The 21,538-nt window shown below is 55.8% G+C and overlaps 1 protein-coding gene across 4 annotated transcripts in view; it reads right to left on the bottom strand.

The window, feature by feature from the left end:
- Nucleotides 1-292: 292 nt before the first annotated feature.
- The window catches only part of TAFA5 (TAFA chemokine like family member 5), a 129,973-nt gene continuing 108,727 nt past the window's right edge, over nucleotides 293-21,538 (bottom strand). Inside the window, exons 3-4 of one of the 4 annotated variants that reach the window (XM_066255022.1) lie at nucleotides 18,914-19,041; nucleotides 293-1,204 (exon numbers count right to left, since the gene is read on the bottom strand). In XM_066255022.1, coding sequence (XP_066111119.1) covers nucleotides 1,196-1,204; nucleotides 18,914-19,041 — 137 coding nt within the window. In that variant the 3' untranslated portion in view covers nucleotides 293-1,195. Of the gene's footprint in view, nucleotides 1,205-10,101; nucleotides 10,327-16,795; nucleotides 16,872-18,913; nucleotides 19,042-21,538 lie in introns of those variants that run through there. The other 3 variants (XM_066255028.1, XM_066255010.1, XM_066255019.1) reach the window with 3 other exon arrangements.

Here is a 21,538-nt window from a genome sequence, read left to right on the forward strand (position 1 = left end):
GCACGCCCAGTGCAAGGACACGGCTTTCCCACTGGCACCGCCCACAAAGATGCAACCTCATGGTCCTCAGCTCACACCCGAGTCCCCCCCACGTGCTCGGCTCTGCTCCCCGCCGCACCCACGCCCCGGAGCCTTCAGGGACACCCAGACTCAGCCCAGCACCCCCGATGGCCAGGGCAACCACATTAATTGTTAAATAGGATTTTCTACAAATATACAACATATAAAAACTGTTAAATATATAACTTTAGGCTTTTGCAAAATACATTTAATGATCTCTTTCAAACAAATGTTACTTTTCATTTCCTTTAATTTGCTTTCTGGAGCTAAATGGTGTATCATCGGATGAGACAGCGGTCACAGGAGACCCAACATGCTCTTGGCGAATACTGGATTATCCCACTATCGGAGATGGAGCGTGGAGAGGCGTGTCTAACTGGTTAGAACAGAGTGATTTTAGTACGGTGAGGTCCATCTAAGTACAGAGGAGCGGGGCGCCCGGCGGTCCGTGTTCCTGGGTACACACGGGCCTGTGTGGGACAGCATGGCCCCCACATCCCGCAGGGCTGCCGGCACCCCCCGGCTGCTCGGCCCTTCTCGGGGTGCACCACAGTGTTCACGGGGTGGGCGCAGCTCTGCCGGGGTTACTGGCATGTCTCTGCCCCCATGGCCCGCCGTCGAACCCAGGGACTCGGACGTGGGGGCGCGTCCAGGTTAAAATAGATTTGCTCTTTGGTCTATCGAGTATGCTGAAAGGGTAAGAAAATAAAAGCAATTCAGACAGTCTGGGCGCAAGGAGGGGTCTCTTCTGCGCCCGAGGGTCTGTCCTCCCCCATGCCGGCGCTGTCCTCGTCTCTCTGGGCTGCAGCCTCTCTGGCTGCCTCCTCCTCTTCCTCCTTGTCCTCGTCCTCCTCTGCAGGGTGCACGGCCACTGTCTGGCCTGGAGGGCAGGCGCGGCCAGGCTCCCGGGGACGTAGGTGCCCCCCCTGCTGTGCCCCAGGTTAGGCTCCTGGTGCCGCCAGGCAGACTCGGCTCAGGAGGCCCGGGACGCAGGCTGTCCCTGTCGGGCTGCGGAGCAACAGAGGGCAGGCTGATGGCAGAGACTGGAGGGCGTCTGCGGCAGGAGGATCTTGGCCCAGCTGTGGACTTTCCAGGGAGCCAAGGCCCCTCCCAGGCCCTTGTGAAACTGCGTCTGTCAGGAGACCTGAGAAGCAAAGAGAAGACAGCAGTCAGCGCCCCAGACACGAAGGGCTTTGACAGGAATGTGTGAATCCAGGCTCCGACTGCACAGGGTCCCCCCTTGTGTCTGCCCCTGCCCCATGACCGTGAGGAAGGCAGGAAGCCTCCTCGCTGCCTCTAGGTGGCCGTGCCGCATGCGGACACCAACCAGGGTGGCCCCATCCAGCCCGGTTACCTCTAGCTCGGCAGCAGGGCTGGCTGTCACCTCCCCAAAGCCCCCTTTGTTACTGGAACCTCCCTGCTCGCCAGGCAGCATTTCAAAAGGGACTGTTGACAAACTTAGGACAGGCTTCACAGGCCTTGGAGGAGCCCTGTCCTCTCTGTCCCTTGGCGGGGCTCCCGAGGCAGCACTGCCTTTGAAGTCTCCGAGGGGGCAGCGCTGAGGGCGGGACCCTGTGCAGACGGAGCCCTGGCCTGCATCCATCACCCTGCAGCTCGGGCACGGGGCTCGGCTCACAGCGGGCTCCTGTCCTAAGTTCACAGGGGTGTGATCAAGGGGGCCCACAGATGACAGAACAGGTGGGAGGCAGGTCTTCAGAGGCAGCGGCAGAAACACTGTGGCTGACACTTTGCCATTCGCAGCACGAGGGCAGGTGACAGGCTCCAGAAGGTCAGGATGAAAGCCTCTTCCCCGGTCCACTTCCTGTGTCCACTTCCAGGGGCACCAGGCACATGGGGGCAGGGGAGGTCATCTCTCCCAGCCAGGTCAGCCGGTGTCCAGGGACCAGAGGGAGCATGCCAATTAACCTATGTGTCTCAGAGCCCCATCTACCTGTCTGCTCACAGTGGCTTCTCCAAGATGCAGCTCACACACCACACAACCCATCTCTTAACACCAGGGGCGTGTGGTCTGTTCACAGCTGGGCAACTGCTCAGACACTCCCATTTCTCCAGAAAGAGGCCACTCCCCACCCCCACTTCCGGCCACTAACAAAGGCTTGTCCACTTCCTGCCTCTGGGCACTCAGCTCTCCTGGATGTTTCCTATTCACTGGATCACCCAGCCGGCTGAGTCCAGCTGCCTCACTGGACCTGGGGCTCTCTACGTCTATCGCCCTGGAGCCTGGGTCTGTTCTTCATTCCTTTTCTTGGCTGAGTAATATTCCCTTGAATAGCTGCACCAATTTGCTTACACACTCACCAGCAGATGGACACCGGGGATGCCACTCCGGGCTCAATGGAAACGAGTGTGCACGCGTCCAAGGGGACATGAGCTGTCATTGGGCTACTCCTAGGATTCCACTAGGGGTGGGGATGCTGGATCACAGGGTGACTCTAGGTATGACTTTGTAAGCAGCTGCCACACTGTTTTCCAAAGGGGTTTGGGACGTTTCCCCTTCCTCTCAATGAGCATTGTCTAAGCCCTTTCCACAAAGACAGACAAAGCCACCTTCTTACTGGCATTCCCCAAACAAAATCAGAACAGGTGACAATGAGCCCTGATGAGCAGCCACTTGGTCACGTGTCAGCCATGAAACCCGGTGGCGTACCTGTTGGCACACTCTTCTCAGCTGTCCTCGTTTCATGTTTTCTAGGAGTTCTCTGTCCGCCATGTGCTGTCCCTCCGTCACAGGGTTAGGACCAGCTCCTGCCTGCTGCCCCTGTCCCAGGATGCCCCTCCTTAGACTCTGCTTGTCCATTTTCATGAAGGTGAGTTTGACTTTCAGAACTGGGGGGGCGGGAGGGTCGTCCCTTCTTCACCTGAGCTCACACATCCACCTGGCCTTTCTCTCACCACCACAGGGTTCCACTTGCCACGCCTTAGTCTGTCTCTCTGGGGAATTCGATCTGGCACATGGTGTGAGGTAAGGATTCAACTTTAACTGCCCCTCCAAATATGGACCCAATTTTTCCAATACCCACGGTGGGGGACACAACCCTCCCCAATGTGCAATGCTCACCGCACCCCATGTGCCTTTCTCATTAACACACAGCCTCGTTTCTGGACCACACGGTCTGTTTTCTGGTCGCAGACTTGGGCCAGACAGCTACCTCCCAGCCCAGAGGGCCTAGAGCCACTCACCACCTGACCTGTCACACTGTGTCCTTCCCCAGCAGGACCATCCCAAAGTCTTCCGGCACATGGTGACTGACTGAAACTTCGAGATAAAATGCAAAGTCATGTTGCAACATCCGAAAGACATTACTGGAGATTTGACTGGAGTTGTGTTAAATTTGAAAGAACAGTCCGCGCATGGCCATCAGCCACTCTGAGGGCACGGCCCCTGCCCATGGATTCCTACATTTCCCATCGTGAGGCTCCACCATTCTCTTCACAGAGGTATGCCAGGTGTCAATCCACTGCTATCCACAGAGAGCTCTCCTCCCCGGTGTGCTTGCTTCTGTTATACTTGTTTATTTTAATTAAAACCATTAGGTGTCCCCAATACATCTGTTCGGAAGTAAGAATGCAGCTGGCTTTTGTCTGTGGTGTCTCCTTGATGGGCCAGGCAGGGGTCATGTCTTTCCCTAATGGCTGCCTACATACTCACCTGTGCTCACCTCTTTTTTTAAAAAAAAAATTTTTTTTTTTTCTGAAGCTGGAAACGGGGAGAGACAGTCAGACAGACTCCCGCATGCACCCAACCGGGATCCACCTGGCACGCCCACCAGGGGCGACGCTCTGCCCACCAGGGGACGATGCTCTGCCCCTCCGGGGCATCGCTCTGCCACGACCAGAGCCACTTCAGCGTCTGGGGCAGAGGCCAAGGAGCCATCCCCAGCGCCCGGGCCATCTTTGCTCCAATGGAGCCTCGGCTGCGGGAGGGGAAGAGAGAGACAGAGAGGAAGGAGGGGGGGTGGAGAAGCAAATGGGCGCTTCTCCTATGTGCCCTGGCTGGGAATCGAACCGGGGTCCCCCGCATGCCAGGCCGATGCTCCACCGCTGAGCCAACCGGCCAGGGCCCGTGCTCACCTCTTAAGTGACACTTTCAACTGTCTGCTGGCCCCATGTCCTGACAAGTGGGTTTGAGGAACTTTCCTTAATCCAGTCTGGGATTGGCACATGTGTGCAGGAAGGACCAGGCAGTTACCTATGTTCAGCTTTAAGGGCCAGTAAGTCTCCCCAGCGATGACCCCTTTCTGCCATGCAGTGAGACCCCATCCATAGACAGCATGTAAGGAATAAGTGAGGCTGTGTCCCAATAAAACGTTATCCATGCCTGACCAGGCGGTGGCGCAGTGGATAGAGATGCAGAGGACTGGGATGCAGATGACCCAAGGTCACTGGCTGGAGCGTGGGCTCATAGATGTGACCCTATGGTCATTGGCTTGAAGTCCAAGGTTGCTGGCTTGAGCAATGGGTCACTTGCTTTGCTGTAGTCCCCCCGCCCCTGCTCAAGGCACATATGAGAAAGCAATCAATGAACAACTAAAGAGACTAAGAAGCCACAACGAAGAATTGATGCTTCTCATCTCTCTCCCTTCCTGTCTGTCCCTATCTCTGTCTCTCTCTCTGTCAAAAAAACAACAAAACTTCATTCACAAACACAGGCAGGGGCCGGATTTGGCCGGTCGGCCATGGTTTGCTGACCTCTGATCTGGACCACAGTTTCTATGTATCTATGAAACCTGCAGTTGGATACAACTGGAGAACCTCAGTCCCTGTGAATAAACTCTGATTAGTTTCATGTCAGCAGCTTGTCCAGAGTTCCGGAAGTACCCGTTTGCTCCTCTGTAAGGAATGATGATCGTACTTCCTCCTATAAAATAGTCATGGGATTGCCTTAGCCAGAGCACCCAAAACGTAAGCCGCCACAGGATGACTGTGGGCCTGCTCAGGGTCCCGGGACAGAGCGGGCAGGGGCCTAAGTGCCCTGTGGGCCCAGAGCTCAGGCAGATCTGAGCTTGTCGTGAACTTGTCTCTCTCTGGGGTCACTTCCCGCCTCCTAGCTTCACGGGTCCTCAAAAAGAACCAGGTTGTTGTTCAGTATTTTGAGAAAAAGACACCTACACAAAAAATGCTTTCAAGTATGTGAAGAATATTAACATTTTCTAATTCTTTAGTTATTTTCTTTTGGTCATTATCACCACCCCCACAAGAGAAAATCATATATTTAACGACATTTTCCAGATGTACTGATCAATCAGTACCCGAACTACGTATACATGCAGTCTGGAATAATTCCCAACACCAACACACGCTGACTTTTTCCTGTCTCCCTTAGATTTATTTTCTAACTTAAAAACCTAATTGTACATGACAGAAGCAAGAATGCATTTTTATAGTTTCGTCAGAGAGACGATGATAAATTCCATCCCCTGCCTTCTTAAAACTCGAGAATATTTCTTTTTCATTTTTGCTAGTTTCCTTCATCTCTTTTTTCCTCCTATTTTTCATGGTAGCTTTTTTCCATAGCTTGAATTATTTATTCTCATCCTTTCTGATTTAAAAAGCAGGTTATTTAGAGACATGAGCGTGCCAAGAAGTCCATGTTTTGGGGAACCCACAAACACAGGGTGTGTCATCGCACCACGTTCTAATCAGGGTTTAAGACTAACTAAAGTACATGCAGGTCACCATCCTGGCGTGCTGGCCCCTCCAGTAGCATCAACATCCTAACCCCTCACACCTCACAGCAGCCCTCGGAAGTGGGCTACAGCACTGTGCCCATTTCACAGATGTGAAAACTGAGGCACAGAGAATAAGTAACTCTCTCTGGGTCAAACAGATGACAGGTGTTCTACCAGAATGTGACCTTGTACCCTGACTTCAGACCCTGCACATGACTCTCTGGGGGCTGGAAATCACATTTTATTTCCTCTTACACACACACACACACACACACAAATATATATATTTTATATATATATATATATATATATATATATATATATATATATAGAGAGAGAGAGAGAGAGAGAGAGAGAGAGAGAAAGGTGCTGTTTGCTAGGGTTATTATATTTTTTTGGAATCGTTTTCAATATATTGCATCATAATTGAAAAAGAAGGTTGGCGCATTTTTTCTCTTAGTGAGGTTTAAATCATGGCTTGCATTTTTAGGGATATTTTTGGAGATTTCACAAATGATAGAAAATTAGAAGCAGCCTGTTTGTGATCATGTTTATGATATCCCTGCATATTTAACTGTGGTGATTTTATTATTCAAAATATCTGTGCCCTGGTTATTTTTATGGTTGTTCTTGGCGGTAGTCGGCCCTAATACAAATTTCAGAGTTGTTTAAATTTCCAATTCAAAATTGTGCTCTGATAGTTTAAAAAATTTTCAATTCAATTTGCTTCATATACACTTGTGTTGTGGCCACCAGGGCATAGAGACTTCTGAATGTGACACCATGTTACTGCTACTATAAAGTAGCAACATGTATCAATCATCACAGGGGCATATGACACATGTCAATATACAACATCACGTGGATACAGTGTAACATATTTTACCTACTGATTGCCTTACGATTTCATTTGTCTGGGGAATCTTTATTCTTTGCTTTTAGCTTTATTGTCTGTAGGAGCTCTTAGAAGGCAACACATATTTGGCTATTTTAAAATCATATTTAAGAAAAGAACAAAAAATGGAAATAAAAAGACAAAAGAAAGCCAAAATAGAAACAAAATCCTACTGGATAGTCTCTGTCTTTTAGTAGAGGAGACTAACCTGTTTACATTTGTTGTGACCACTGATACTGAATTTCTGGCATAGATGGCACATGTTCGGTGCTGATTTCTCGTTATGCTCCTGGCATGGCTCATTTCTCATAACAAAGTGCCCCTTGCATTTCCTCCTGCCGTAGTTTAGGAGAAACTGTGCTTTTTTCTCCTAGTGGTCGCCTGCGTGTGATTCACACACGTTTAATAACTAAGCCATCTGTCTCGTGACCTAAGTCCTCATGGTTCCTTCTGTTCCAGGAGACGTTCAGACACTCTCCCTCTGCCACAACCCCATTCCTAGCCTCTGATAATTTAACCAGAGGCTACCAGTCAATCTCTGGTTCCACAGAAATGGTCTTCTACACAACACCCAGAGAGCTTCACACTGGTGCTGCAGGGTCCATGCTCAGGTTTGTAACCACGGTCACGGGGAAGATGTATATCCACCTCCACATGCCGAGTCAGTATCAACAGTCACCATCTATCTTCCACATGATCCTTCTTATCAGCCACTTTGGAATGTTATTTCTTTGATCAGCTTGAGAGTACCTTCTGCTCACTTTCAGGAAAGGTGTATGGACAGTGCTAAACTCTCACAGATTTAAAGCCGTTCTGTTTGTGCCCTTAGTCCAAACAATACCCGCAGACAGGATTGAACTCACAAGTAAACCTATTCTTCAGTTGAATCCCTGGAAGGACTCCTCCTTTTCATCTTCTGGTCCTGGGTTTCCTTGAGCTCAGGCGGCGGCTGGTCAGGCCTCCGTGGGCGCCTGTCCTTGGTCCTCTCATCTCCCTCCACTGGGACACAATGAGTTTTCCTTATGTTTCAACTCAAAGTTATGGCTATGGGACATCTAGGTCTGGGTCACTATGGATTCGTTTTGAGCTGGGAATTTTCTTCAGCTCCCGAATGTTTCTTTCTCATTCCCTGTGTCACCCCAATCGGTCTATTCTTTCTGCTCCTGCCACTGTGGTTTTCTGGAGCGCCATCTCCTAGGTTAGACTCCATCCCCTCTTCTCCACACCTGCCAGCTCCTCTCCCAGGCTCCACTTCCTCCCTCCCTCCCGGGACGCATCTCCTGGGTTGAGCCTGGTCCTCGTCGCTGTGTTCATTTTCCGCAGTGACAGTCCTTCTATTTCCAGCTTCCAACACTTATATTTGGGATACCTCTGCCTTCATAACCCCCTCCCCCAGGAGTTCTCTGACAGTTTCCCTTCATCCCCAAGTCTTCTCTTCCGGGTCTCTGATCCTGGACCACACAAGCCACAGCCTCACAGTCCCTTTGATACCAACAAGCAGGTGGCCTGTGGACGCCCCCCACCCCGGCCCTGGCTCACTGTGGAGGACTGTTTTCAGAGCTGACTCTTGCCTTTGCATTGTCAGGAAGTTTTCCTTTCCACAGACAGTGCCTACAGGTCCACAGACATAGCTATGAGTTTGGGCTTTGATACTTTTTTTTTTTAATTTCCTTTTAAACAGGCAGAGGGGCCAATCCTGAGTCGGAATCAGCGCCAGCAAGCTGGAGGGGGAGCCAGGCTTCACCCTTTCTCATGGCTTCTGGGGCTGGGGTGGCCCCACCAGGCTTTCCTCAGCGGGGGAAAGGGCATCTCCCTGTGGGGTCCAGTCTGCCCCTGGAGGCCAGGTTTCCTGCCCAGCTGCACAGGATCATACTCTCGAGAATGGTGGGTAACAAGGCCCCGGGTGTCTGTCCTTTTTGTCCTCCTGCCCCCTGTGGGAGGCTCTTCCGCCAACTCAGCCCTGCCAGCGACGCTCCCTCCGCAGCCGCAGCCTCCTGTGCCACGCCGCTGCCCGGGGTGGGGGAACACGTCCAGGGTGATGTTGCTGCACTCTGCCTGCCCGCTCTCCGACACTGCAGCAGGCTCCAGCCTGAAGTCGGCCGGCACGAGGGCGAGCCCAGGCTCTGTCTGCGTTCTCGGACAACGCCCTGGGAGAGGGGCGCAGAAGATGGAGCAGGCTCCGCAGTGCCTGAACTCTACCCCTACGAGGCGCCCATGGCAGGTTAACACTAACACAGGTTTCTCTTCAAGTCGTGATGCGTGATACCCCTTGTGACCACTGAAGCTGGGCAGAGGTGGTCACCAGTGTGGCCCATATGCCATCAGGTTCATCCAGACACCATGGTCATTGCTCTGGGTCTTAGACGTGGCAGAGAAGTCAGGGTCTTCCTCTCTCCTCCAATGTCGGGGAGGCCCGTTGGCTCACAGTGTGGGTGGTCACAGTCCCGGGAGCAGAGGGGCTGTGCTCTTACTCACCTGTTCCCTGTCCACCTCAGGCCCATCTGCCCTGTGAAAACCTGCAGCCACTCGGGTCATGACGACACACTCAAGGTTAGATGACACCGAAAACCAAACAAAGTTGAGAGACAAGGCCACTCAACCAGCGCCCTGAGCTTTCCCGCTATGTGGCACCTATGGCCAGACGCCCCAGAGAGTGCACAGGGGGCCGAGGGTGTGGCAGCATTTTGACGTCACAAGGGGTATGTGAGCACCGCAGAGTATTCTGGAAGGTGCCACTGGGGAAAGCCACCACCTGCACAGACACTCCTGGGCCTTTAGGAAAGGTTTCTAGTCCATCAGCTCTTCCCTTCCCCTCACCACTGCCGGGACCTGTGAGGTCAGCCTGGGGCACCCTTATCCTTCTGCAGATGAAGCAACTGAGACTCAGATTAAAGTGACGTCCGCAGTGTCACCTATGCATGTGGGCCTTAGTACTGTCGTCACCCTGTGGGTAGAGGGAGGACAGTCTGATGCAGAAGGAACCAGGATGGAGACCCCAGCACAGGGCTTAGCACTGTGGGCGGCCAGCGCCGTGCGGTCGTGCCTGGTCCAGGAGGGGATGCAGGCTAGGGGCCCCGAGTGGGAGCTGTGTCCAGCACCGTGCGTTTCCAGCCCACCTGGGAGGCTGCACCATGGAGCAGCTTGGCTTCGATGTGGAGCTGACATTTAGAGCAATTTGGATTGAAACACAAACATTTCTGTTTCATTTTTAAAGACTGATCTTTAACACGCGTCTCTGCCAAATGCCACGTCTCACTCCCTCGGGGGCCCAGGTTCCCCGCCGAGGCCCCTCCCCCTGAGTGTTGCTCTCCAGGCCTGCGGAGCTGAGCCGGGACAGCAGGTCACATGGGGGGGGGGCACTGAAAGGGCACAGCGTGAAGATGAGAACACAAGGACAGGTAGGGAGTGACCGGAACCTGGTGCAGGGGGCGCTCTGAGGAGGGGGCTGGCCAGTGCTGGGTCAGGAAGAGGCCACTGTCTAGCCGTCTCTGAGGCCGGTGGCGCACTGGGTTTCCTCCTCACTTCTGACTGCACCGCTGAGAGCTCCACTCCACCTTTGTCCTTGACAGAGAAACGAACCACCGAGAACATCACCTATGGTAACACAAGGACTCTGCAAACCAGCAGGGGACACCTGTGTTCGAGCACAGCCAGAATGTCCGCCCAACACATTCATGACACCTGGAATCAGAAAAGGGAATTAATTCAAGGGGCACTGCTGGGACCTCAGGGGTCACCTTAAATCTCGAGTCCTCACCAAATGCTCACTGCTGACGAGATGATGGTGCTCACACCCGTGGGCTTGCAGGGCACGCTTGTGGGCCCAGGGCACCCATTTCCAGCAGTTTGGGAGCAGGCACAAGACAAGGGGAGGTGGCAGCTGCAGAAAAGCCTGTGGCCTGGGGTGGACAGGCTGGATGGTGGCAGCATGTCCACAACATACATTTGTCCCATTCAGGGGACCATGTTCTGCAGGTTCCTCTAAGAGGCGCAGTCCATGGCTGAGGCAGGGTCCAGCCTTCCCTTAGGATTGCGGATCGGGGGCCTTCAGGCTGGACCGTGGGGCACGGGCACCTGGTCGGCACCTTCCGACCCAAAGGGAAGCAATGGGCCTGATTCTGGAGCCATCTGTGCAGCCCCACCTTTCACCAAAGACCCTTCCAGGGCTTCCTGGGGTTGCTGTCGGCTCCTTGAGGTCTGGGAGCTGAGCAGGCTTCATCTGCATCCCCACATCCAGCATGGAGTCAAACAGGGATGCGAACAGGGGAGAGGGACAGAGAGAGGGCAGGAGGCGGGTGAGGTGGGAGGGGAGGGGCACGTCCTCTGGGCTCATCTGGGCTCATCTCTCTGGCATCAGGAATGCCAGCCCCATTGTGACAGGCACATGGCCACGGGTTCCTCCACTGGGCACAGGTTCCCTCTGTTCCAACCTGGTCCATTTGTGTATTTAAACCGATTCCAAGAACAAGTGCTTTAAGGCAAATTGAGACGAATGTGGCACCATTATTGGAAAGAGCCACCGCCTGGAACCTCCTATTATAAAATTGGCCCAAATTGCCCACAGAAATAACGCGGGCTTGGTCAAACCATTTTTGTTTGTTTGTTTGTTATTGTTTGTTTCTGGGCTCCTTTCTAGGGGGAAAATGAACATTGGCCCTCACAAGCCTGGCTGCTGCTGCCCTGGTCAGACGCCTAGCTGTTTACATATGGAATCTACTGACACGTCTGGCCATTATTGTGGTGATGAATAGCAGGAATTTAAGGAACGCAGAATGGATTGCAGATGGGAGCCAGAGAGACAGTCCCACCGCTTGCTGAATGTGGTGCAGAAGGGACATTAGGTGCAGCGCCAGGAGGGGAGCACCGGGGCGGACACCGCCTCTCTCCACATGTTCCACCTCCAGCCTCCTTCCTGCACGGGGACCTCTGGCCCTGGGGAGGACAAGGTGCTCACAGAGAGTCAGACAGGCGATAGCATGGGTGGGGTCCACCCTACTCGGCCGTCTTTGGGGTGAGAAGGAAGGTTCTCCTCTCTCCCCTGCCCACGGACCTGCTGCTATGCCTCATCCCGAGCTCGAATGGTCCTGTGCGCCGCTGGGCTCCAGCAGGACCCACATCCCGTCACATGCTGGATGGCGGGAGCAGGCTCTGACCCAGACTTCATGGCAGGGCTGTTTAGTGCTCTGTCCTCTGGAACCTCTCAAGTGGCCCAGACATGCCACAGACAGGGCGCAGAACCTGGCGCCCCCATCAGTGGGGATGATGTGTATCAGCGACACTCCCTGGGGAACGGAGCAGCCCCAGGTGCAGCCACGGGCTGGGCGTTTCCCTCTGTCAGAGTGCCTGGCAAGGGATGGGAGCTTCGGTCTCACCCTCAGGAGTGTTCTGGAGCCTTTCAGGCCACGGTTCCACCTGGTGTCGACTGCAGATGGGGAAGCTGAGCAGGGGTCGCAGCCGGGTCCTTGTGGGCCCTCAGCGTGGGAGGGGCGTGGTTCCTCCCCCCCACACCCCCACATGCAGGACTCAAACAGAAGTTCCCCAGGTGAAAAATCTCATTGTCCACATGAGGCGGATGCATTCGCCTGCTCAGTCTGAGCCCACACGTGTAATTGGATTGTGTCCTTCAAGTGGCAGAATGTTTGCCAATCCCTCCGCGGGGACTCCCTGTGACTAGGCCAGGGGCTTCGCCCTTGGTCCCAACTGGACTTGAGATGAGCTGATGGTGCCCTCGTCCCTTCTTGAGGTCTGATGAGAAACGTCCCAGCACCCCGGCCTGGCTTCCTGCCCCTCTTGCTGCCCCTGCAGCCTGCTAATTTGCCCGGTGTGGGCTGAGGACAGCACCTTTCTGATGGAGCTGGAGATTCCGAGGTCCATTCCCAAGGGCCCAGCTGGGGTTTCCTCACTTGCACCCAGGTCCTGGACAGGGTGATGGGTCACGCAGCCTGATCTGCCCGGAGGGTAACCAGAGTGACACAGAACTCCCATTCCCCACTGCCACCATCTCTGTTTTGGGTCCTTTCTGGGGGGCTCGAGGGCCATTTGGACTGCAGGACCTGCTCGGAAGATAAGTAGGGTGCATCAGGGTGTGTTTCTATGGAGACACTGGGAGTAGAAGCCAGGCTGTGGCAGGTGCCCAGGACAGGCCCTGCCTGCTGAGACGGGCACCTGAGGAGCTGACCAGCCCTGTCCTCCAGTGCAGTGAGAGGGGCCAGGCTGACAGCAGCCGGGCCAGCAGGGGACATGGCAATGTGCAGGCCCCACCGGCGGGGAAGACCAGGAGGCCCCCAGCGCACAGGGCTGGAGGGGACCAGCCTGTGGCCCAGGACACTCGCCTGGGGGGGTGATGAACACCCCGCAGATCCTCACATGTGGGTGGCTGTCCCCCTCTTCCCAGAGGAGACGTAGAAAGACTGGTCAGAAGGCGACTGGAATGTGGCTTCTGGGCAGCAAAGCCTGCGCTGCCTCATGCAGGCTCAGATCATTTTTCTTTATTGGTTTTCAGAATGAGAAGTGGAATGCAGCTGAGTCCCACTCTGTAATAAACACTGTTAACTGCCGGATGGCTCACTCCAGAGAGGAGATGAACCTTACCCCCTCCAAGTGCCCCCTAGCCCCCCCTGGTGTTGGGATGACCTCATGCCTCCTGCAGGAGCTCAGGGCCCACGGGAGGTCTGAGGACCCCTGAGGTGCTGGGCTCACCAAAGGGACTAACAGTGCGTTCCTTCACCTGGGGACAAGACTGTGGTTCCCTGTGCCCGGGGTGGGGTCACTTGGCCGGGCAAAGAGGAAGCTCAGAGCAGCTGGCAGGTGGGACGGATGGACGGGGTGGAGGGGACAGAAAGCCCCCAGCTGCCAATGAGAGCCGGGTCAGGAGGATGAATGTCAGGGAGGCAGGAACAACCTGCACCAATGCTCCTCTGGGACTTGGGGGACAGGACCCTTGCCGCCTTCCTGGGAAGAGGCAAAGGGGGGACCCACATGGGTTACAGAAACCGGTGGCCCGTTACCCAGGGTGCTGCAGCTGCCGGTGCCGCCTCTTGAGGTTACTGTGCCTCTGTGTTTTCCCAGAAATTTGTCAGGTTTTTCACTCTCTGCTTTCCTAGGTATCTGTAGTTTATCCTTCAGCCTTCTCTAGAAGCTTCTATCACGGGGTCTCCTCATGGCCTGTCCCTTGGAGAAGCCCCTCCTGCTGTGGGGGGCTGTGCTGGGGCTGCCCGCATCTCCTGGGCTCCTCTTCCTGAACCTAACACCTCTCCTCCTCGGAAGCACCGCCCTGTGGCACCCTGAGGGCCCCGTGTGAAGAGCGGGGTCACCTGTCCCAGGGCGTCTCTTCCTCACCATGGGGTCCACAGCTGAGCACAGACTCTAGGAGGCGCTGCTGCTTCCTGGCTTTACGGGGCTGGGCCGCGGGGCAGAGACCCTGGGATGCTGGAGTCTGGATGTGATCTTTCTCCTCGAGTATCAAAAATGCACTTTCTGTCCTGGGCCTGGCACCTTGTGCTGTTCCACCTCGGGAGGGTCCCCGTCCCCTCACTCCACTCGTGGTGAGAGTGCTCACACAGAATTACATGCCTTTGAGTCCTGGGGACTTTTTTTTAGGTAACATTTCTTTGCAAGTTTCTTCTTCGTTTTTCTTTTCTTTTTTTTGGATCTTACATTCTCCAGACTTCCTGCATGGGTTTTCTAATCTATTTTCCCCTTTCCTAGTTCCTACTTTTTTTTTTTTCTTAAAAAAAGAATTCTATGCTTTGGCTCTCTGAAAGATTTCCTCAGTCTTGTGTCTCAAACTTTTTTACTGGGTTTTAAGTCAATTTGTTACATCTGTAAGATCTGTGTGCAAAGTGTGTATAATGCACACTTCACAAAAGTGTGTTTTAAATAACGTGTTGCAGCTAGCTAGTGTGTATAACAAACAGTCTTCAGCTTGGTGGGCACAGCAACTATGACAGCGTGTGAGGGCCTCCTGTGCATCGCTGTCTGACACGGTCTGTTCTCTGTGGCCTCTAGTGCTCCATCTCCGGTGGCTCCTGGCTCACAGTTCCTGCCCGTGGCTTCTGTTCTGTGTCTCCTCTGTGACCCCTGCTTTCCCCACAGTGAGGTGGACAGTGGGCATCACAGAACGGCCTGGGGCCCCAGCACTCAGCGACCCAGATCAGTTGCTCTCCAGGTCCATTTGCTTCTGCCCACGGACTGCAGTGCGGCTGTCTCCTGTCCTGCTCCATGTCATGTCCCTGTCTCTCTGCAGGGGTTTCAAGGTGGCAGAGGTGGGCCTGTGGGCCTGGAGGAGGGATGGGCCTGAGAGAACCTGAGTGCCCATGAGCGGGGCCATGCTCCTCCTTCCCCACAGCCAGCCCTGGTCAGTGCCTGGTGAGGTGAGCGCTCCTAGAGGCCTGGCTGACTTGGGGGGGGGGGACTGGACCCTCGTGCAGGGATGCTCCTGGAGCAGAAGGCCCAGCCAAGTTTCTGGTGGGTCCCTGGGTGGGGCCACACCTGACATCTACCAGGGCCTTTGGTGGCACCTTTTGGATCCAAGAACATGGAGACCTCCCGGCTGCAGCTGACCTCTTGCCGACCTCTGGACCAGTCAGTATTCTATCCATGACAAGATGGGAGAAGGGAGAGGGGCTGACCAGCAGGTGCGGGCCAGGCCACCGAGCATCAGGCAGATCTAGACACCTTCCCCATGTCTGACGGACACCTCAGGACGGCCTGTCCACACTGTGCTTCGTTGCACTCTGGGACACCGGTGCCCCCATGGCCAGAGGCCGCTGCTGCCTCCCGTCCCTCAGTCTCTTATCCGGGAAAGTGCACTTTTGCGGTGACGTCATTCCCTGAAATCCAGATCCTGAACAGAACCAGACCGATACCCTGGAACTCTCCTTACTCTCACAAGAGTCCTCACGTTGCTCAGAATTCAAATGTGGCGTTTCATAGCTGACTTGAAAATGAATTTCAATCTGGTGGTATTCTAATTCAGAAGACCATACAATACACAGATGTGGTAAACCGTGGCAGAGTGAGCAGCGATTAGAACATTCCAGAATGCCAACAGCAGGTAGGTGCGGCTGCTGATGTCTGCAAAGGGAAGCGGCGAGCTGGCAGGAAAGGTTCTGTTGCTGTACACCCCGGGTGCCATCCAGGCCCAGCTTCCTGCCCCTTGCCCTGTGAGCCCCGCTGCACGGGGCGGAGTCCTGGACTGAACCGGGGTGATGGTCAGCGTGCAGCTGGTCTCCAGAAACACGAGTCAGCACGAGTGTCAGGAGCGGGTGCTGCTCTTGACCTTGGGGACAGCCTGCAATGTTCCCCCACATCACCTGGTCCTATGCCAATGAAGGTCCACAGAGCAGAAATGGAGAGAAGGCAGAGAGCCTGGACAAGAAGTCAGGATGGACCCCGGGTTCCCCCATAGCCCCCAGGACAGGGTCCAGAATTTCATTCCAAACTCACACCACCACACTTTTCCCATTTCTACCACTTGCATCTTGGAAAAAGGCACCCACCACTCGACACGGGTCATACTCTGATATATCCATTCCGTTTCCTCTCCCTCCGTCTTGGTGCTGAGAGCAACCCATTGAATTAATTTCATGACACACTAATGGGGTGACGGTCTGCACTTGAGAAGCAGTGGTCTAGAGGTGCAAATGTCAGTGGAAATCTGGACCTGCGTTCAGTTAATCAGTTAATCCATTTACTGCACATATCCATGAGGCCCTGGGTGCAGGAACAGGGGACACGGGACCTGTGAGGCCCAGAGCCTGCCCCCCAGCAGCTGGGACTGGGGGCACAGCAGGAAGCAGTCATGGCCCATGCGGAGAAGGTCCTGGTGGCTGCCCCTTGCAGACGCGGCTGTGGCCAGAGGGACGAGCTGCACCGTGGACGCGACAGCTGGGACGTAATTAGCAGGCAGGAGGCCGAGCAATCATGAGCTCCCCGAAAGCCCATCTCGTAGGAAAGCAATTTCTGGTGAGATGAGAAGCCCCACGGCGCTAATCCACCCTTCAAGAGAGCTGAGACGCAGCCCCGAGCGTGGGATTGCTGTTCCAATTATACCCTGTTTGGGTCGAGAGCTCAGCTGACCTCTGAAGACAGCTTTGACAACAGGTCACCTCTGGCCGGGGATCCATTAAAGACAGAGACCCTGCTGCAGACTCTCGGGAAGAAACAGCCCCCTTGGTCCGCTGGTGTCTTCACACAGCTGCGCAGCGGACCCACCACTCTTGCTCCTAGGAAACAGGCGGACTGGCTGGGCTGAGGTCGCCGCACCCAGAGAGAGGAGGCCTGTGCCTCCCCATGTGAGCAGGGTCCCCTCTGTGGAGCTGAGTACTTTGAGAGTAAGCGCCTCTCTCTGCCTTGCCCCGGAGACGGCTGGTATATTTCCCATACCTGCATCCCCGGCTTCTCCTGCTACACCTGGACCAGCAGGCACCCACCTATGTACCTGTGATGGCACCAGGCGCACCTCCAGGGCGGTGGATCTAATATCAGCCAGGTCTGAGAGTGTCTTCTGAGCTGGGAGGCACGTGGCCTGCAGTGCCAGGGCGTGCCCAGCCGACTGACCCTCCAGCTCCACAGCCCACTGACCATGGGGCCACCAGCAGTCACCCAACCTCCCCAGTGCACGTATCACAGCTGGGAAACTGAGATGACAGGACTGAGCTCCGAGGCCTGTGAGGCCACAAGGAACGAGTGTCCGCGCCAGTCTCCCCAAGGCCCTTTGAAACCACTGAGAAACTGGGGGCATTCCCACAGAGGGAGGGGCTGGGCTGGCTGGAGGGGCTGTGAGGTGGGGGCACCGAGCACCGGGGCCTGACGGGAGGTGAAGCCCCAGCCACACATGAGAACTCTGAAGGGGCTGCCGGGGTCACACTGGAGCCGCAAGGGCAGGCCTGACCACCATAGACACACACCCCGGCCCTTGACAGTAGCCAGCCATCTGAAGCCTCCTGTCTAAGCCTCACTTCCTCCAGGTGTTCATTCAAAGGCCCCTGTCCCTGGGGGACCCCCTGTCCTGGGCCCACTGGGCAGCCCCACACAGACCCAAGGGTCCCATAGACCCGAGGATGGTGATCTCGACGGCACGGGGTCTGCTCGCCTCCAGGTCTCTGCCTTCACCAACGGCTCACAGATGGGAACTCTGGTGCAGGCATGCCTCAGAAGCCCGCCCAGCCTTCCGGAGCCACGGGGCAAGTGGCAGGTGTGCACTGTCAGGCCCCAGCACACGCTGGTTTGACGACAGAACCACCCCCCTCCTCACTGAACACGAACAAACAAGCATGCTGCCCGGTCAGACGAGCTCCCTGTGAGGCTCTAACACTGGTGCCAGTGGACGGAGGCTCCAGCCCGGCCTCAGTGCTCTCCAAGGCAGCTGGGATCTGGCCAGGAGCCCAGGCCGACCAGGCCTGCGAAGGATAGGCTGCCCTAAGCGCCGACTGCCCCGAGTTTCGCAAACACAAGAGACCTCCGACAAATGGAGACTCCCCCCAGTGACAGCCTGGGGTGCTGTCCCCAGAGTCCTGAACTGTGCTTACACCCATGTGCCTGCCGGCCACAGAGGCAGGGGCTCGGGCTCTCCTGCGGCAGCCACACCAAGCCGCCACCCGAGTCCTCCCGAGGAGGCTGAGGGGCTAGGAAGCAGGTGGATGTCTCTCTGGACCCTGTGTAATCCTGGCGGAGACCCTTCTGCACGGGCTCCAGACCCCGACTCACTCCCAGGGCACCTTGGCGAGGATCATGGCTGGGACCCCATAACCCTCTGGGGTCTCTCTGTCCTAATGGCCACCATGCAGAGCCTGGGCAGGAGGAGATGCCTGGATGAGGACTACCACCCACCTAGTCCTCTTTCCTTTACAGCCCCCATTCCCCGGAGGAGATAACTGAAGCCCCTTTGGCAGTGTTGGGGGAGGTGGCTTTAACATCACCCCCGGAAACAAGACAACTTCTATCAAGAATCTTTCGTGTGTGGGCACAGAGATTACTTCTGGGCTGATAAGCCCGGAGGGCAGTTCTGTCCAGCCACTCGGCCCACCTCACACTCAGTGAGGATCTGATACGGCAAAGACAGCTGGGGACAGCTGGGGACAGCTGGGGACAGGTGTGGAGGTTTGGGAAGATCAAGGGACTGGTGGCCTCTCCCATAAGGAAGCCAGCAGCCAGCTTCCTCCTGTCTCTGTCACTGCAGCTGAGGGCTATGTGCCCAGGTGTGCTGCACGGCCTGAGGCCTGGACCCCTCCCGGGGGCCCCACAGAATGCCAGTGCCACTACGTACCGTGGTGGTCTTTATGCGCCCACCGGGCTGCGTGCATGTCCAGCCTGACCGGTTGATTAGCAAGTCACAGCCTTCCCCCTCCAGACAGGGACGCATGTCACACCACTGCTTTGTTTTGATAATTCGTGCTGTGGGAGAGAAGAGAGAGCCAGTCAGTCCCTGCAGGCCCAGGACACGGAGGTGCCCCACTCACCCGGTTCCTAGCATGGGTCTCGGCACCAGACTTCAGGGACAGAAAAGCTTGGTGGGGGTGGTGGGGGGGAGGGCCTGCTGTCAATCAGGGTAACCTGGCCAGGCCGCTGCTCCTCCCTGGGGTCACATGCAGTTTTCTGCTTCCTGCCCAAGTCCGGCCCTGCTGTCGGCCACTCTAAGCAGTGACCAAGGGCATTGTGGGCCATTCCAAGGAGCTGCCATGGGCCCTTCCTGGAGGGGGACTATTTAGTCCTGCCTTTGTCTGGAGTTCACCTGAGGGCTAGGGAGGGTGCTCCCATCAGGACTCCCCTCAGAGGCGGAAGGGAGGGATCAGGGGCCTGGGGTCAGTGCCAGGAGGGAAGCTGCACATAGTGGATGCCGTCAGCCTTCAGGCTGCTCCTCTGGAGGATCTGACAATGACCGCGGCCTCTCCCTGGGCCTCACCTGCTGACCTCTAGGGCATTCCAGTGCCAGCAATTTCAGGGCTCCAAAACCAAGGGACCTGAGTCCTTGTCCTCACAGGCGTAGGGGAACAGACTGACCCAGGGGGCCGCTGAGCCCGTGGACACAGTGAAGGCAAACCAGCGCCCTCCAGGCAGAAGAGAGTGCCAGCAATTTCAGGGCTCCAAAACCAAGGGACCTGAGTCCTTGTCCTCACAGGCGTAGGGGAACAGACTGACCTAGGGGGCCGCTGAGCCCGTGGACACAGTGAAGGCAAACCAGCGCCCTCCAGGCAGAAGAGAGTACGCCTCCCTCCCCGGGACCCTCCGCCACTCTGGCTGTCAGGGAAGGTGGCCTGGAGACAAGTGCTTCATACGGTAAACACGATTGCCTTCCTGTAACTGTCATTCACAGAACCTCAGAAAAATTGCTTTCAAGTTAGGACTCAGTACACGGCCTGGCGCATACAACAACACTGGCCATGCTCTGTGAAATAGGGCTCTGTGTGAAAAGGAGCTTCAGGGCAGCACAGGGCATCAGATTGGTGCCCACCACCTGGCAGGGAGTGTTTCAGTTCTAAGTTAAGTCACCGACACACACACTTACACACATAGCAGTCTGTCCCCAATGCTGAGCTCATTGTTGGAGAACGCAGGAAACCCAGGACTTTATAGGACAAGAGGAGCAGGAGACCCAGATCCTGGTTTTGATGACAGAACACACGTGTCTTCATGCACTTGCACCCACCCAATGAGCCAATGTGCCTGCGTCGGATGCACCTGTGAGAGCCGGTGGTGAACGGTGATAGGCCCTTGGAGGGAGGGCACTCAGTGAGGGCTGGTCCTGGGGTTTCTCCAGGGAGACGGGACAGAGGGCAGCCACCCAGGTGACCAATCTGTCTGCTGCTTGGAGATGTGCATTCAGCTCAGCAGAGACAAGGCCTGCTCAGCACCGGACATGTACCTGGGATAGGGACCTCCTGGCCACCCAGGCCTCTGAGACCAACAGCCATGGGCACCCAGGAGGGGTGAGGGGAAGGCACATGGCCCTCCTGTCACAGGGAGAAAGTCGGATAAACATGAAGGACATGTGAGGTGGTGGACAAAGGAGGACGCAGAGAGGGGATGGAGTCCTAATGACCTGAGGTTGGAAGGGGGCCCAGTCCTACCCCTGTTGTAGCCATAGCGCCTGGCCACACGGTTCACACTCCCTACACACACGTGTGTGTGTGCATGTGTGCACATGGACACATGCACAGAAATGCATGTTACATAATACACACGTATAAGCATGTGCACACGCAAACATACACACACTATGTGGAACAGCTCGTGTGCACACACAGACACACATGTGCACGTGCATTCACAAGACACACAGCAACACATGTGGGGCACGCTACATTCAGGTGATGCATCTGCAGAAGGAACAGAGGAGCAGCCCCTCAGAGCCCCAAGCAATGTCCTCCCAGGCATGGTGGCCTGGGCGAGCTGGGCCAGCCCTGCAGAGGGCACTGCAGGCCAACACTGACACATGGCCTTTGTGTGCTGAGGATACTTGCTCACCCACCCGCCCGCCCACTTCCTGCTGAGGCAGTTGAAGGCATAGTGCTGGGCCACCACGTCCCGCGGACAAAGGGGCCTTTCATGCTTACACGTCACAACTTCATCTCTTGGCTCAGACTTGGTGGCAGCTCCTGGCCTGGGGAGAGTGGCCCCCAAGGGCTGATGGTACTGAGGGAGCCTACATGATGAGGGCTAAAGGCTGGTGACAGTCGTCACAACCTGTTCATGACTCAAAGCCCCAAGGGGCTGCCACGGCGGGTCAGGAGCACTGGGGTCATTTATGGCCGTGTCCCTAGTACGTGTCCCCAGGTCCAGTGGAGAGCAGCTTTGTCCAGTCTGGGCTGGTGAGGGAACAATGCAGCCCTGAGACCCAGCCCGGCCTGGAGCTGGGGTGGCCTCACCCTCTCCACCTCACATATGCCACCCA

Source organism: Saccopteryx bilineata, chromosome 1 (genome assembly GCF_036850765.1).
Source record: "Saccopteryx bilineata isolate mSacBil1 chromosome 1, mSacBil1_pri_phased_curated, whole genome shotgun sequence".
NCBI lineage: Eukaryota > Metazoa > Chordata > Mammalia > Chiroptera > Emballonuridae > Saccopteryx > Saccopteryx bilineata.